Source organism: Geotrypetes seraphini, chromosome 9 (genome assembly GCF_902459505.1).
Source record: "Geotrypetes seraphini chromosome 9, aGeoSer1.1, whole genome shotgun sequence".
NCBI lineage: Eukaryota > Metazoa > Chordata > Amphibia > Gymnophiona > Dermophiidae > Geotrypetes > Geotrypetes seraphini.
The window spans coordinates 79,445,470-79,462,234 of NC_047092.1; the positions used below are offsets into that span (position 1 = coordinate 79,445,470).

Below are 16,765 nucleotides of genomic sequence, written 5' to 3' on the forward strand. Positions count from 1 at the left end.
CAGCATCATTAGAGTACCTGTTGCATTGTTGGTGTTCCAGTGTCTCCTCTGCCTTGGGTCTGGGACAACTATTGTGGGCCAGGATTGCCAGGAGTGCCCTGTGGGACAGGCAGGGGCAAGGGTCAGCAGAGTTGGGGGAGTTCTGGGTGGCAGCGTGAGTTCACTCAGGTGCGGGGCCTCTGCCGGGCCGTGGGGAGCTGGTGTCTGCACTTCTAGCCACTTCCTCCAATCTCTCTAGAGTCCCTACTGATCTTCTGTGTCACTCCTCTATGCTTCCTGTCATCTCTTTTGTCCAATCGCCTTCAACCCTTGGACAGAAAAGATAGCTTGGAGCATCCTCCCATTCCCTCTTCCACAGCCGCCACCACCAACATGTCCGCCCAGGCGAGCTGCAGCTATAGATGGTCATTAAAAGGGGAAAAGGCATCCATTTTCTGAATGTGATAAAAGATGGCCTTAACTGCAAGAAAAACCTACATAAGGATGCACCACAGTCACTTTCTTAGTTAAAAGGACCCCTTAAGTTTGGCTGAAAACAGGGCATATAAATTTAAGAACTTGTTTTGAATATGGAGCCCAAGAATAATCACACATAGAGCGGCATGTGGGGCCCAGTGGAGTTCACCCATCCATTTCTCCTCCGTCCCGACCATCTGTTTCTCCTCCTCCTGTGGGCGGATTTGAAGCTTCCGTTCGGGACCCTCCCACCGCCGACAAACCTCGGGACTCCAGCCGCGTAGGCAGCACTTTAAACACGCTGTTTCGCGGCCTTGTACTGGCGATTTCCTCTGCCGCGTCTGTCTCCGATGATGTCATCAGAGACGCGGCAGAGGAAATAGGCAGGGAAGGGCGCGAAGCAGCGTGTTTATAGTGCTGCCTACGCCGCTGGAGCCAGGAGGCGACGGAGAGGGCAGGGGGTGCTAGCGGCCGGCAGCCGCCGCTCGGCAGGTGGAGAGCAGGGAAGGACGTGCATGCCACTTAGTGAGGCCAGACCATAAGCCGTGCATGCGCACTTTCTATGTGTGCTACAGCTCACGGAAAATGGACGCACGCATAGGAAGTGCGCATGCGCGGCTTACCGTTTTATTATATTAGATGCTGAGCACCTGAAGATGCCAAGTAAATGGCTTAAGATCTGCAAAGCGCCGCAGGATCATGCTCGACAAATGTTGATAAATCTCAGTGGGATGCAAATCCCAAACAAAGTTGTCCTCCTTCCTTATTGCTTGAAACACTTGGTCTTCAATCTTATAGCTGGTGAAACAGGCCACACATCTTTAGGCCAATTATTGGAAGGTGTACCTAAAGCAGGATGGGCTCTGTCTAGTTGAATAGCCTGGGCCTCCACCTTCAGCAGGGCACTTACGATTTACTGCACCACATGCTCGCAGTCATTATAATAGAGAGTTGCGCGGGGACAGAAATCCCACCCGCCCCACCCGTCCCCGCCAAAGTCTCACCCATCCCCACCCGTCCCTGTGAGGAATCCCACCCGTCCCCACCCGTCCCCGTGAGGAATCCCACCCGTCCCCACCCGTCCCCGTGAGGAATCCCTCCGTCCCCACCCTTCCCCGCGAGGAATCCCCTCGTCTCCACCCATCCCCGTGAGGAATCCCCTCCATCCCCGCCCGTCCCTATAAACTTCAGAAATAGTTATTTCATTTAATTATGCTACTGAATTAAAGGCTCTGGTAGAAACCCATTTACAAATAAGCAAAAAGACTATTAATTTGGAAATATTAATTGGGAAGAATACATACTTTGTAAACGGGTTTCTACCACAGCCTCTTTTGTTTATAAATTTTTATCAACACAACTAATATACTACTTTATCCTGAAGCAAAAAAAGAAAAAAAAAGAAATAGAATTCTTTTCTTACCTTTGTTGCCTGGTTTCTGCTTTCCTCGTGTTCTCATTTAATTCCTTCCATCCACTGTCTCTCTTCTTTCTGCATCTTCCATTTGCTCTGTTACTGTGCCTCTCCCTTTCTCCCCCCTTCCAAATTGGTCTGGCACCCATTTTCTTCCCTCCGCTCCCCCCATAGTCTGGCATCTCTGTCTTCTTCCCTGCCAGCGTCTTCTCCCCACTCTCTCTTCGCCATTTCCTTTCAGCACCCTTCTCCCCCCATCTTCCTCATGTCCTGTCAGCGTCCTTCTCCCCCCTCTGTCTTCCCCATGTGCTTTCAGTGTCCTTCTCCCCCCTCTGTCTTCCCCATGTCCTTTTAGTGTCCTTCTCCCCCTCTGTCTTCCCCATGTCCTTTCAGTGTCCTTCTCTCCCCTCTGTCTTCTCCATGTCCTTTCAGCATCCTTCTCCCTCTCTGTCTTCCCCATGGCCTTTCAGCGTCCTTCTCCATCCCCCCCCGTCTTCCCCATGGCCTTTCAGCGTCCTTCTCCACCCCCCCCGTCTTCCCCATGTCCTTTCAGCATCCTTCTCCACTCCTTTATCTTCCCCATGTGCTTTCAGCGTCCTTCTCCCCCCCGTCTTCCCCATGTCCTGTCAGCATCCTTCTCCCCATTCTGTCTTCCACAAATGCTTTCAGTGTCCTTCCTCCCCCCGTCTTCCCCATGTCCTGTCAGCGTCCTTCTCCCCCTTCTGTCTTCCACAAATGCTTTCAGTGTCCTTCCCCCCGTCTTCCCCATGGCCTTTCAGCGTCCTTCTTCCCCCTCCTTCTCTCCCGCCCCGGGTGCAGCACAGCCGGCCAGGTCCCCCTACTTTTGTGGCACTTCCCCGACCGACTGACAACAGCCCCGGTCTGACAAACCTCCCTGCTCTTAACCGCGAATCTAAATTTCCTTCTTATAGCTGCTGTAAGAAGGTAATTTAGATTCGCGGTTAAGGGCAGGGAGGTTTGTCGGACCAGGGCTGTTGTCGGTCGGTCGGGGAAGCGCCACAAAAGTAATGGGACCTGGCCGGCTGTGCTGCACCCGGGGCGGGGCGGACCGCCCCCTCCCTTGGTAGCCACTCGAGCCGCGAGGCTACTCCTCCTTACCTACCCTGCCTGCAGCACAGAGCTGAACGGAAGTCTTCCCGACGTCAGCACTGACGTAGGGAAGACTTCCGTTCGGCTCTGTGCTGCAAGCAGAGCAGGTAGGGAGAAAAGCTGCGCGACTTAGTACATCCAGCCCCGAAGGAACCCCGCGACCCTCGGAGGCGTGCCCACGGGATTCCCGTGACTCTAGAGGGCGTCCCCACGGGATCCCCGTGACCTGAAGGGGGAACCCGCGGGATGCCCGCGGGTCCCGCGGGATTCCCGTCATCCCCGTTCCCGTGCAGCTTTCTACATTATAAGTGGAAACCTCAGGAAGGCTCCGAAAACATAAGTTGTTCCATCTGTTGCGGTTTTCTAAGTCCTCTAATTTATCTTGCAAACATGAATTATCTGCTCGTAAAGATTTCAAATGTTTATCCACCATTTCTTAGGCATCTACCTGATTGTCTAATCGCTGTTCTGTGTCTTCAACGCAGGTCCCTTATTCATGGATTTCAGCTCTTAATTCATCCCCGAAGGAAGTTACCTCCGATCTCACCGCCTTAAGATCAGTGCAAATTTCTTTCATTCAGACATACATGTCTTGCAAAGGATCCGGCGGTGGAGTATCCACGAGTCCAGCAGTATCCCCAAGAGGCTCCTGCAATGAAGCAGCAGGAGTGGAGGCTAGGCCCGAGTCAACATTATTACCTGGCATGGGCGCGCGCATCAAGCGCTTTTCCTGTGGCATGTAGGCAAACCCTAAGAGATCCACTACCAGAAAGCTTTTGCTCATCGGGGTGAAACTAGAGCAAAAGTAGCTTTCGGCAGGCATAGAGCAGCAAGAAAAATTGCTGGGTGAACTGCAAATATAAGCTATTTTAGCAAGGGTAGCCCGGAGCTACTCTCTCATGCAGCCATCATTATTGGTGCCTACACCATAACCCCTATTGAATTGATTTTTTGATTCGATTCATTTTTGATGCTAAATAGGCATTTTTTTCCCAAACATCCTGGCTTTGGTTTATTATGTAGCATCTTCACCCACCCCAACCCCCTTTGCCTTCTCCAGCCCCATGCCAGCGCTGTAGTATAAACAAAATAAACAAAAAAAAACCCTTTTCCTCTCTCTGTTAGGACCTAGCTCAAGCTTGGTGTCTAACACCAGCTCTGGATGGATACACATTTCAAATCTGACATATTGTAATCACAAAATAGAAAATAAAATTATTTTTCTACCTTTTGTTGTCTGGTCATTTTAGTATTCAAATCATGTTGGTCCCAGGCTCTGGTTTCTGTTTGTCTTCTGTTAACTCGCTCACCAGGGTCTCCTGCCCATTTTATATTTTTTTCTTTCTCTATGCTCACTATACATCGTCCATCTCTGTGCCGTCCTTTCTACTGCCATATCCAACATGTCTTTCTCACTGTCTACCATCTCTCTTCTTTCTCTCTCCCTGCCATGCGCCCTGGTCAAACCTCGCTATTCCCCTCCATGTAGCAGCTCTCCCTTCTTCCCCTCCATTATCATGTGCACCATTTCTTTCTCCCCATGCACCATCTCTTCCTGCCCTCTACCCTATGTCCAACATGTCTTCCTCCCCTCCACCATATGCAGGATATCTCTCTATCACTCCTTTCTATCTCTGTTGCATCTCTTTCTTCCTTTCCTCCATCCTATCTATACCAATTCTTTCTCTCTCCCCCCCTGTGCAGCAGCTTTCCATCCCTCCTATCCTCCTGTGCAGCAGTGTTACATCCCACCTATTCCCCTGTGCAGCACCTCCCAACTGATCCCCCAACCTCCTTCGATCCTCTTAAAGTAGCAACAGTGGTGGTGGTGACTAGGCACCTAACTCAAAGCTGGCTATGTTGGGGGCATTACTGGGATGAAGTCAGCACTTGGTCACTTAAGTCAGCACCCAAGTAAAAGATCTGAATGTCATTATAGACACTACACTGAAATCTTCTGCTCAGTTTGCAGATGTGGCAAAAAAAGCAAACAGAATTCTAGGAATTATTAGGAAAGGGATGGTAAACAAGACCGCAAAAATTTTAATGCCTCTGTATTGCTCCATGGTATGTCCTCATTTAAAAAAGATATATATGTGAAAGGTTTATTAATTTTTTAAATCAATGTAATACGGTTCCTATCTCTGTATCTTTATTACTTAAGTTGTGGTGGTGCTTGATTCCAAATAGAACATATGATAGTATTATACAAAAATGGTGTGATGAGTTGGGGATTCAATTATCACTTCAAGATTTAGTCAAGCTATTCATCGTTTGCCTAAAATTATTATAGGATATGTTTGGAGAGAATGTACGTATAGAGTTTTGCATAGGGCATATTTTTCACAGGTACAAGCATTTCATGCAGGTTTAGTTATTTCTCCTATTTGTATCAAATGTGAGAAAGATTCTAATACTTTATCTCATGCATTGTCGAAATGTCATCTTATTCAATCTTTCTGGTCTACCACCCTATTATTTTTAGGTTCATTATGGAATTGTCATTTGGTGGAATCTCCAAGGGGGGTGTTATTTGGTATAGCGGCGGCTTGTGGGGTTTTTGGTCAGAGAAGAAGTATTCTATTTCAAAAGGCATGTATGACTGGTCATAAATCTATTTTGCAATATTGGTTACAGAAGGATTCGCCTAGTTATTGGCATTGGAGGAATCAATTTCATCATTTAATTTTATTTGAGGTTTGGGAGGTTTGTTTATTTTTGAAAATTTGGGACCCTTATATACAAAATTTATCTTCTAGCAAGAAGTATGATTCTTAATGCTTTACATTGAAGCTTTGGAAATGTTATTTGCATTTTTATACTTGGTATTTGATGTCACCTTTCATTCTAGGGTAGGGGTGGGAATAGTAGGGTAGAGGTGGGAATAGGAGGGATGATATTAATATGTGTGGAAATTACTTGAATGGTATTTTTGTTTATTTCATTTATTACAATGTTGTAATTAAATTAAAATAATGGGGGGGAGAAGAAGGGTAGAGGTGAATGGGGGAAAGGGTATGGGGGAAGGAAACAGGGGAAGGGTATTGAGAGATATAATAGGTAATCTGGAAATTTATTTTGAAGGAATGGTAGACATGATGGAAAATTAATATGGTAAATTTAAATGTAATGACTATTTTATTGTATTATATTATTGGATATTTATTAGATTTCTTCAATAAAATGTTATAACATAAAAAAGATATAGTGGAATCACTCCTGCTCAGACCACACCTCTGGACCACCAGGGACTGATAAGATAGGCCTGGAGTGAGCCTACAGGTGGGGAGTCTTCAGGAGTAGGATCATTGTTTTGTAGGTTTGAATCTGGGGAAGGGGGTTGAGATGGGGTACTGTTCTTAATCAGAAAGCAGGTCAGGAGGGGTTCAGCTGATGTGGTGATGGGGCTCATAGGGGGCATTATTCTTGATTAGAGGGAGGGTTGGGAGGGGGATCAGCTCATGTTTAAGGGGAGGAAGAGAGGAGAAGCACACAATGTATTAGGCTACCATCCTAACATTATGTGAGTGCTGACCAATATATTCATTGCAGACACCTGCCTGGCTAAGTGCCCAAAGATAGGATAGCCTTTAGTGCAGTACTATCAGGGCAATTACAGTAGTTATGCAGGTGCTGAATAATGCCGTCAGCCATGTAACTTAGCGCCTCCCTATTTCTGTCCCTGGACTGTCCTCTTGTGCAGATTTTACATGGTTGGTTAGTGCTGATATTCAGCTGGTGGATTAAAAATCTGATGAGACCTCTTAGTCAAATAATGCTGCTAGTTCCTACCCTACCTCGTATTACAAGGACCAAGCCCTTAGAGATGAACTTTTCTTTCATTTTGTTTGTACCTGTAAGAGCCGATCATATGGTTTCAAACCGCCCAACTCTCCAGGCCCATTGGGTCGAATGTTTTTTACATATACGCCTTTCTCCAAAAGTCCATCAGCAACGCTGAACCCAAAGTCTTCTATGTCTGAATCCTTGTACAAACATACCTATGAAAATTTATTAGAGACCCGCAAAACAGATAAGGTGAGTTGTAGCATGGTGCAGGAGCAAATTGCTTTATAATTTTGACGTTTTAAATTATTTGCATTTTATGTGGAAAGATACAGTTGTTCTCAAGGCAGTTTATTATGTAAACAAAGTTGGGTATTTGTAGTTTTCATTCAAATTTAACACATTTACCCTCTCTTTTACTAAACCGCAATAGCGGTTATTAGCGCAGGAAGCCATGCTGAATGCTCCATGCTGCTCCTGACGTTCATAGAGTTCCTATGAGTGTCAGGGGCAGCGCAGAGCATTCAGCGTGGCTCCCTCGCTAATAACCACTATCGCAGTTTAGTAAAAGAGGGGGATAGTTTTGGTCACAAGTTCTAAAGTACACAGTTTAGTAATAATCTTTTACTTTAGTTCTTAATTATTGCCATAATTACATAATACAAATTAGCAGAAAATATCTGCCGTGGTATTACTCCATATATACTAAAAAGCTATTTATTCATATAGTTAAAACATTTATTATTAAACATTAACAAAATATTTTATTAATTTCTTTTAAAAATCATCATCATACTACATCTTATTATCACAAATCTAGAACTCACCCAGTTCATCTGTTAAAAATATCCCCATAACAAGATCTAGCAAGAGTGAACTGGATATCACTGAAGATACATGGGATAAGTGCAATTGAACAATTGAAAAGTATTTATAAGTGAAAATTGGTGAATCTGAGCATTGTGGATGCTGGTTTTGGACATTGGAACTATTTATTTATTGTTGGTATATCCTAGCGATGGGTGAACATTTCATGGATTTTTTTTTTAACAGATGAACTGGGTGGGTTCTAGATTTGTGATAAGATAATAAGATATGTAGTATGATGATGATTTTTGAAAGAAATTACTGTATTTTTCGCTCCATAAGATGCACCTGACAATAAGACGCACCCTAGATTTAGAGTAGGAAAACAAGAAAAAATTTTTAAACCAAATTGTGTACTAACATATGACAGGCTCTGCATCCAGCCCCCCTCACTCCCTGCCAGGCTCTGCACCCTGTCCCCCCTCCCCTACTAATTGTAATGCAATTTTTTCCTTTCATTATTCATATACACACAGCAGATATAAATTCTCAAAACTGACACATTTTGATCACTAAATTGAACTTAAAATAATTTTTCCTACCTTTGTTGTCTGGTGATTTAATTAGTTTCTGGTTGGACTTCCTTCTGACTGTGCATCCAACATTTCTTTCACAATCCAGCCCTATCCCCTTTGGGTCCAGGTCTCTATCTCTCTCTGTCTTTCCTCTGTTTACCAACCTCCCCCCCCTCCCCTGTCCAACATTTGTTCTGCTTTTTTCCAAGTCTTTCTCTGCTTCTCTCTCTCTCTCTCCTTCCTTCCTCCCTACCTGGTCCAGAATCTTTCCACCTCTCTGCAGTCTCTCTCTCTCTCTTTCCTCTATACACCCCCAAGTCCAACATCTGCCCCCCTCTCTTCTGCCTCCCCTTTATTTCAGATTTTTCCCTCTCTCTATCTTCCTTCTGCTAACATTTTCAGTTCTCCTCTCTCTCCCCCCTCTAGACCAGCATCTGCCCTGTCTTCAAGTCTGTTTCCTGACTCTCCTCAAGGTCCTTTTCTGTCTCTCTCCCCATTCCCCCAGTGTCTGGATCCAGCATCCTGCCGGGGCCCTCACGATTGGTGGGGCCTTACCTTCACTGTTTCCTGCGAGGTCGTCTCCGGCTCCCGGACGGTGCTGGATTGAGTTAGGATGGGTGGCAGAAGCCCACAGAGTGCAGGGCTGCAGCTTCTGCTTGGGTACGAATGCATGCTCCGGAGTTGGCAGGCTCTCATCATCTCCCCAACAGTTGCTCTTCTTGCTCGCTATCTGGGTCAAGAGATCGGGGGAGACAGAACTCTCCTTTTCTGTCGAGAGGTTGTTTTCCGACGCTGTGACTGCTGCTGAGCTAATTATAGCAACCTGCAGAGTGCTATAATTACGGCAGCCTGCAGAGTGAACCTAGCAGGCTGCCGTTGGTCTCCGGAGCACATTTCCTCTACCGCGGTCCCGCCCCTTCTCTGATGTCAGGGGCGGGACCATGGCAGAGGCAACATGCTTCGGAGGCCAATGGCAGCCTGCTATGTTCACTCTGCAGACTGCCGTAATTAGCTCAGCAGCGGTCACAGCGCGGAAGACATCTCTTGCTGGGTGCGGGAAGCAGCTTGGAGGTAAGGCCCCCCCGCCCGTTGCGAGCCTAATTAGCTTTAAAGAGGGGAATCCAGAGGACGCTGTGGGGGAAGCCAAAAAGTCAGCCAAGAAGTCCTTAGCTCACAGATGCTAAGGAGAGCCCTATTTGGCGCGAGCCTTTAGAAAAATACGATGGGGTGGGGGTAGGTATTTTTTTAAAAAGTATCTTCACTGCATAAGATGCACCGATATTTCCACCTACTTTTGGGTGGAAAAAAAGTACATCTTATGGAGTGAAAAATATGGTAATAAAATATTTTGTTAATGTTTAATAATAAGTGTTTTGACTATATGAATAAATAGCTTTTTAATATTTAGAGTCTATAACTTTGTGATTAAAGCAATTGTTACCGGTAGTTTAATTATAAGCCCTGGCAGGATTTGTTAGTGGTATTACTCCAGAGAAACACAGGATGTGGCAAGAGATAAGAATTGAAAGGTTGCCCTAGTCTGCCTAATTTAATTCCTACTGTACTCAGTTTGTAGGATAGAGGGGAGGAATGGTCTAGTGGTTAGAGCTGTTGTCTCAGGACTCTGAAGTTGTGAGTTTGATCTCAGCCTCCTCCTTGTGACTCTGGGCAAGTCACTTAATCCACCATTGCCCCAGGTACCACAGTTAGCTTGTGAGCCTGTGGGACAGATAGGAAAAATACTTAAGAGTACCTGATTATTATTCAATGTATTGTAAACCGTTTTGAGTGAATCTCTTCATGAAAAGTCCCTCACAACCCAGCCCATGTGCCTAAGGCCCCGCCCACAGGAGGGGCCTAAGGCTACTGGGCCGATTCTGGTTGGCCCAGGCACCTCAGGACCCACCTATGGGCGGGGTTTGAGGCGCTTGGGCCAATCAGGACCTAAGGCCTGCTGTTTGATGAATTGCGGGCCTGCCAGATGGATGGGCTTGGGACCCGTTCATCTGTCCAACTTACTTTCAGGTAAGGGGGGGTGTTGGGGGTGAGGGTGGTGTCACGGAGTCGGCAGGGGTCTCACGAGTAGGCGGGTGAGGGGCCGATCGGAGGTTCGGGGGTGCGCTGAGGGCAGGAGGGCCTGGAATCACTCCTGCCTGTATCTTAGTGGGGGTGGGGGGTAGGGGGGGTCGCCTGGGCAGGAGGGGTTGGGCTCCCTCCTGCCTGGATCATTGTCGGGCACCGGGGGGTTTGCAGGGCCAGGGCTTGGGCTAGAGAGTTGCGTGGGGACAGAAATCCCACCCGTCCCCGCCAAAGTCCCACCCGTCCCCACCCGTCCCCGTGAGGAATCCCACCCATCCCCACCCGTCCCCGTGAGGAATCCCTCCGTCCCCACCCGTCCCCACGAGGAATCCCCTCCGTCCCCGCCTGTCCCCGTGAGGAATCCCCTCCATCCCCGCCCATCCCTATAAACTTCAGAAATAGTTATTTCATTTAATTATGCTACTGAATTAAAGGCTCTGGTAGAAACCCATTTACAAATAAGCAAAAAGACTTTATTAATTTGGAAATATTAATTGGGAAGAATACATACCAAAGTATGTATTCTTCCCAATTAATATTTCCAAATAAATTAATATTTACAAATAAACGGGTTTCTACCAGAGCCTCTAATGTTTATAAATTTTTATCAACACAACTAATATACTACTTTATCCTGAAACAAAAAAAAAAAAAAAATAAAATAAATAGAATTCTTTTCCTACCTTTGTTGCCTGGTTTCTGCTTTCCTCATGTTCTCATTCAATTCCTTCCATCCACTGTCTCTCTTCCTTCTGCGTCTTCCATTTGCTCTGTTACTGTGCCTCTCCCTTTCTCCCCCCTTCCAAATTGGTCTGGCACCCATTTTCTTCCCTCCGCTCCCCCCATAGTCTGGCATCTTTGTCTTCTTCCCTGCCAGCGTCTTCTCCCCACTCTCTCTTCGCCATTTCCTTTCAGCACCCTTCTCCCCCCCATCTTCCCCATGTCCTGTCAGCGTCCTTCTCCCCCCCTCTGTCTTCCACATGTGCTTTCAGTGTCCTTCTCCCCCTCTGTCTTCCCCATGTCCTTTCAGCGTCCTTCTCCACCCCTTTGTCTTCCCCAGTGCTTTCAGCGTCCTTCTCCCCCCTCCTTTTCTCCCGCCCCGAGTGCAGCACAGCCGGCCAGGTCCCCTTACTTTTGTGGCGCTTCCCCGACCGACCGACCGACAACAGCCCCGGTCCAACAAACCTCCCTGCCCTTAACCACGAATCTAAATTACCTTCTTACAGCTGCTGTAAGAAGGTAATTTAGATTCGCGGTTAAGGGCAGGGAGGTTTGTCGGACCTGGGCTGTTGTCGGTCGGTCGGGGAAGCGCCACAAAAGTAAGGGGACCTGGCCGGCTGTGCTGCACCTGGGGCGGACCGTCCCCCTCCCTTGGTAGCCACTCGAGCCGCGAGGCTACTCTCCTTCTCATTACCTGCCCTACCTGCAGCACAGAGCCGAACGGAAATCTTCCCGACATCAGCGCTGACGTCGGGAAGACTTCCGTTCGGCTCTGTGCTGCAAGCAGAGCAGGTAGGGAGAAGAGCCGCGCGACTAAATACATCCAGCCCCGCAGGAACCCCGCGACCCTCGGAGGCGTCCCCACTGGATCCCCGCGACCTTAGGGGGCATCCCCACGGAATCCCCGTGACCCGAAGGGGGAACCCGCGGGATGCCTGCGGGTCCCGCGGGATTCCCATCATCCCCGTTCCAGTGCAGCTCTCTAGCTTGGGCTCCCTCCTGGCCCGATCGCTGTCGGGCACCGGGGGGTCGCTGGGGCAGGAGGGCTTGGGCTCGTCCTGCCTGGATTATGTCAGAGGGAGCGGTGGATCGCTGCAGGAGAGATGGCTCATCTCTCCTTCTGCTTTAGCGATCCCAAGTGCCGCATTTGGCGGCACTTGGTGGTATTGTTATTGCGGCAGGGGAGATAAGGCATCTTTCCTGCCGTGGTGGTTGCGGTGGGGGGTGGGTAAGTTGCTGGGCCGCTGAGCTGATTGCTCCAGCTGCCATCAGCTCAGTGGGCCCTTTTTCGGCACTTATACCTGTTTTGACTTGGTCTAAGTCAAAACGTATAAGCAGTGGCGTACCTAGGGTATGTGGCACCCGGGGCCCATAATTTTTTGACACCCCCCCATGTAAAAAAATATTTTTTGTAATAACCATGAAACTGAATAAATGGTCATAATAGAAACAGGCAGTGAAAATTTTCTTTTATTGAACCTCATATATGTAACCATTATTCTAAACATACCATAACATAACATAAATTATGTCTGAATTGTCATGACATCAGAAGTACATATGGAGTAGTTTCAGGTGATGTTTGGGACAGTTCTGATTGTGTTAGTTCGGTTTTATGTGTTTTTTGAATAGAAGGGTTTTTATTTCTTTTTTGAAGGTTTTGTAGTTTGTGGTCGAGGTCAATAGGTTGTAGAGTTGGGGGTCGAGTGTTGCAGCTCGAATGGCTAGGAGGTTGTCGAACTGTTTTTTTTCTTTTGACGTTTTTGGTTGGAGGGTGTGTGTGAGTTCTCCTATGTCTGGTTGAGGTGGATTGAATTATTTAGCTGAAGAAATTAGTTACCCCCCCATTCCACACACATTAATTCTCTTTTTGTTCCCATTATAAAAAACACTGATAAGTTCTCAGAAAAAAATACATTAAAATAAGAAGTGAAAACAAAGGCCCCTACAGATGAGAACATAATATAAGAATAGCCTAATTGGGTCAGCCCAATGGTCCATCATGCCCAGTAACCCATTCTCATGGAAGCCAATCCAGGTCACTAGTACCTGGTCAAAACCCAAAGAGTAGCAACATTCCATGCTATCGATCTAGGACAAGCAGAAGTTTCCCCCATGTCTTAATGGACTTTTCCTCCAGGAATTTGTTCAAACCTTTCTTAAAACCAGCTACGCTATCTGCTTTTACCATAACTTCTGGCCACTTCATTTTTAAGCTGAGATCTTTCCTTCCAAACAGAGACTTTGCTAGATGTCAAATACAGCACAAGGTAACTTCACACGGACTTAGCTGTGCAGGAAATGTGAATCTCCTCATACACCCATCATATAGTGCAAAAATGTGCAAAGATCTGGTTTTTTCTTTCAATCACTACATAGACTAATGCCATACAAGCAGCGCTGTTACAAACATATTCTGTAGGTCAGTGCTAAGGTTAACAAAGTTTCCTTCCTTGGACCAGAAGGAGATACTGACAAACCACTGGAAGAGATCCCAAAACAACTACCCAGGAACAACACCCAAAAACCCACTCAGTGTGTGAACCAGTTGAGTGGAGTGGACTAACTGGGGGGTGGAAATGGGCCCGGAGTTTGCTCAGCAGAATTTCCCAGATCACCTCTTCCTATTGACACGCTGCCACCACCACCACTAGGAACACCTCACCGGGTAGGCCAGCAATGCTATAAACTTTATAAAACACATTATTATATTTTCTTATAAAGCACATATTTTAACTGAACTCTCTGACATCCTCAGCCTTTCCATTCACAAAAATAGAAAGAAGAAAAGTTCCCATTTCCTGCTGTCTCATGTCCCCGGCCTATACAATATTTTTCTTCTGCAGACCCTTCAAAAATCTGACCAAATCCTCGTTTCACTTGCATTATAAAGTACTGAGGATGCCATCTCTCCCCTATCCCAGGTCCTAAAGTCTAAGACAGTAGCGCAAACTAGTGCTGCCAGATTCAGGAAAAAAAATTTCGATTCGATTCAGCCTATTGAATTGGTTTATCGATTCGATTTTCCTGCCCAATTGGGTGTTTTTTTCAAACATCCTGGTGGGTTTATTTTATAGCTTTTTCACTCCCCCCCCCCTTTGGCTTCTCCTAACCACACTGGCGCTGTGGTGTAAATAAAATAAAGAAACAAAAAGGAATTTTCCTCTCTCTGTTAAATCCTAGCTCACGTTTGCGGTCTAACACCAGCTCTGGCAGGATACACATTTCAAATCTGACATATTGTAATCACAAAACAGAAAATAAAATTAGTTTTTCTACCTTTTGTTGTCTGGTTATTTTTCAAATCATGTTGGTCCAAGGCTCTGGTTGTCTTCTGATAACTTGCTTGCCAGGGTCTCCTTCTTTCTTCTTTCTCTGTGCTAACCATCCATTTGCCATCTCTGACCTCCCCTTCCGTTTCCCTTCCCTCCCCCGGATGTCTGGCATCTTTCCTTTTTTTGTCTCCCTCCACAGATCCACCTTTTCTTAACTATCCTTTCATCCAGCAGCTCTCCCTCCTTCTCCACCACCCCAGGGTCCATCATCTCTCTCTTTCTTTTCCCAACTACCCTCCTAACCAGTATCTCTATCCCCCCTCCACACCTTCCCTTGTGTCCAACTTCCCTCCCTAAAACGCATGTCCATCATCTCTCTCTCTCTCCTCTATTTTCAGACCCATTATTTCTTCCCACCCAAAGTCCGGCATATGCACGTCTCTTTGAACCCCTCCCCCTTCCCTCCGTGTACTTCTACACCAGGGCCCCCCCTCCCCTGAAGGCCTGTCCCCCCCTTAAAGGTCTGCATCCCACCCCTGAAGGCCTGTCCCCCCCTTGAAGGCCTGCCTGCCTGCTCCCCTTGAAGGCCTGCCCCCCCTTGAAGGCCTGCACCCCCCCGAAGGCCTGTCCCCCCCCTTGAAGGCCTGCCTGCCTGTTCCCCTTGAAGGCCTGCCCCCCCCGAAGGCCTGTCCCCACCCTTGAAGGCCTGCACCCCCCCGAAGGCCTGCACCCCCCCAAAGGCCTGCACCCCTGAAGGCCTACACCCCCCTCGAAGGCCTGTCCCCCCCTTGAAGGCCTGCCTGCCTGTTCCCCTTGAAGGCCTGCCCCCCCAAAGGCCTGCCCCCCCCTTGAAGGCCTGCACCCCCCTTTGAAGGCCTGCACCCTCTCGAAGGCCTACACCCCCCTCAAAGGCCTGTCCCCCCATTGAAGGCCTGTCCCCCTTGAAGGCCTGTCCCACCCCGACGGCCTGTCACCTCCCCGATGGCCTGTCACCCCCCCGAAGGCCTGCCTGTCCTCCTTGAAGGCCTGTCCCCCCCGAAGGCCTGCAGACCCCCAAAGGCTTGTCTCCCCTTTGAAGGCTTGCCTGCCTGTTCTCCATGAAGGCCTGTCCCCCTGAAGGCCTGTCTCCACCCCCTCCACAAGGTCTGCCTGCCGCCCCACCCTGAAGGCCTGCTGCCCCCCCCCCCACTACCTCGAAGGACCGCTCGGCCCCACCACCACCACCACGAAGCACTGCTCATTCCCCCGGCCTCCCCGCTTCATTTCCCTGGGGAAACAGCCTGCAGCAAGATCGTGTGACGTCAGAGGAGGGGCGGGACCGTGGCGGAGGAAACAGCTGAAGCAGGCAAAGATCGCTGGCATCGCGATCTTGCTGCAGGCTGTTTCCAGACGTGACACCCGGCGCAGGGGGGGAACCGGACCGGACCGGGAGCACCCCCTCAGGGCTTGGCACCCAGGGCGGACCGCCCCCCACGCCCCCCCCTTGGTACGCCACTGCGTATAAGTGTCGACTAGGCAACCTGCCTAAAGTTTTGGTTATACCTGCTGTACGCCTATGTCTAGGTCAGCCCACCTCCCACCCTTTCCCCGCCTCTAAAAATGCCTCTATGTGTTTAGAGGCAGAGGAAAGGCCTAAGCTGGTTTTAGATACGTCTAAAACCAGTTTTGGTTATGAGTACTTGGACGATCAGGCTTTTTAATCGTCCAAGTACCCATTTAGGCCACTTTTTAGACTTTTTAAAATTTTTTTTTTATTATGAGCCCCATATTATTTTGCAGAAGCATTTCTTTACAAAAAGAAAATAGAGTTGATGATTTTTGAAGTATGTTGTGAGATGCGTTCTTACTTCTTTATATTGCATTAGGTACCGTATTTTTCGCTCCATAAGACGCACTTTTTTCCCCAAAAAAGTGGGTGGAAAAAAGGGTGCATTCTATGGAGTGAATTCCCAACACCCCCCTCCCCTGGCCAATACCTTATTTCGACCGCCGCCCACTGCTGCTGCTCCTGGTCTTTCAATGCCGACATAAGTAGAGGAAGGGAAAGGCCAGGCTGGTGCAGCGATCGCACGCCGCCGGCCCAGAAGCCTTACCCCCGATGTTAATTCTGACATCGGAGAGAAGTGACCTTCAGTCCGATGTCAGAACTGACGTTGGGGGTAAGGCTTCTGGGCTGGCGGCATGCAAATCGCTACACCCACATGGCCCTTCCCAGCAATTCGTTCTATGCCAGCTCCCTGCTTATCCCTCGACCCGCTGCTGAGCCAAGAGTCCAAACTCCCCCCCCGCCGCTGCTGCTTTGTTGACGTATCCTCACAGCAGCAGCAGCGGGAGGTAATTAAATTCAGCGAGCGGATGGGCTTGGGGGCGGCAGAAGAGGGCAAAGGCTGGAAGGCAGTGAGGGAAACATAGGAAAGAGGGAGGAAGGGATAATTGTTGGGCCTGAGTTGGGGGGGTGTAGAGGACAAAGGCTGGAAGGCAGTGAGGGGAACATAGGAGGGAGGAAGGAAGGGACAATTGATGGGCCTGAGGAAGAAAGAAAG

At 48.2% G+C, this 16,765-nt stretch overlaps 1 protein-coding gene across 1 annotated transcript in view; it reads right to left on the reverse strand.

Annotated features, from left to right (window-relative positions):
• Positions 1-16,765, reverse strand: part of GRIP1 (glutamate receptor interacting protein 1) — a 399,879-nt gene that overhangs the window by 13,072 nt on the left and 370,042 nt on the right. Inside the window, 1 exon segment of the mRNA XM_033958481.1 lies at positions 6,835-6,981. Coding sequence (XP_033814372.1) covers positions 6,835-6,981 — 147 coding nt within the window.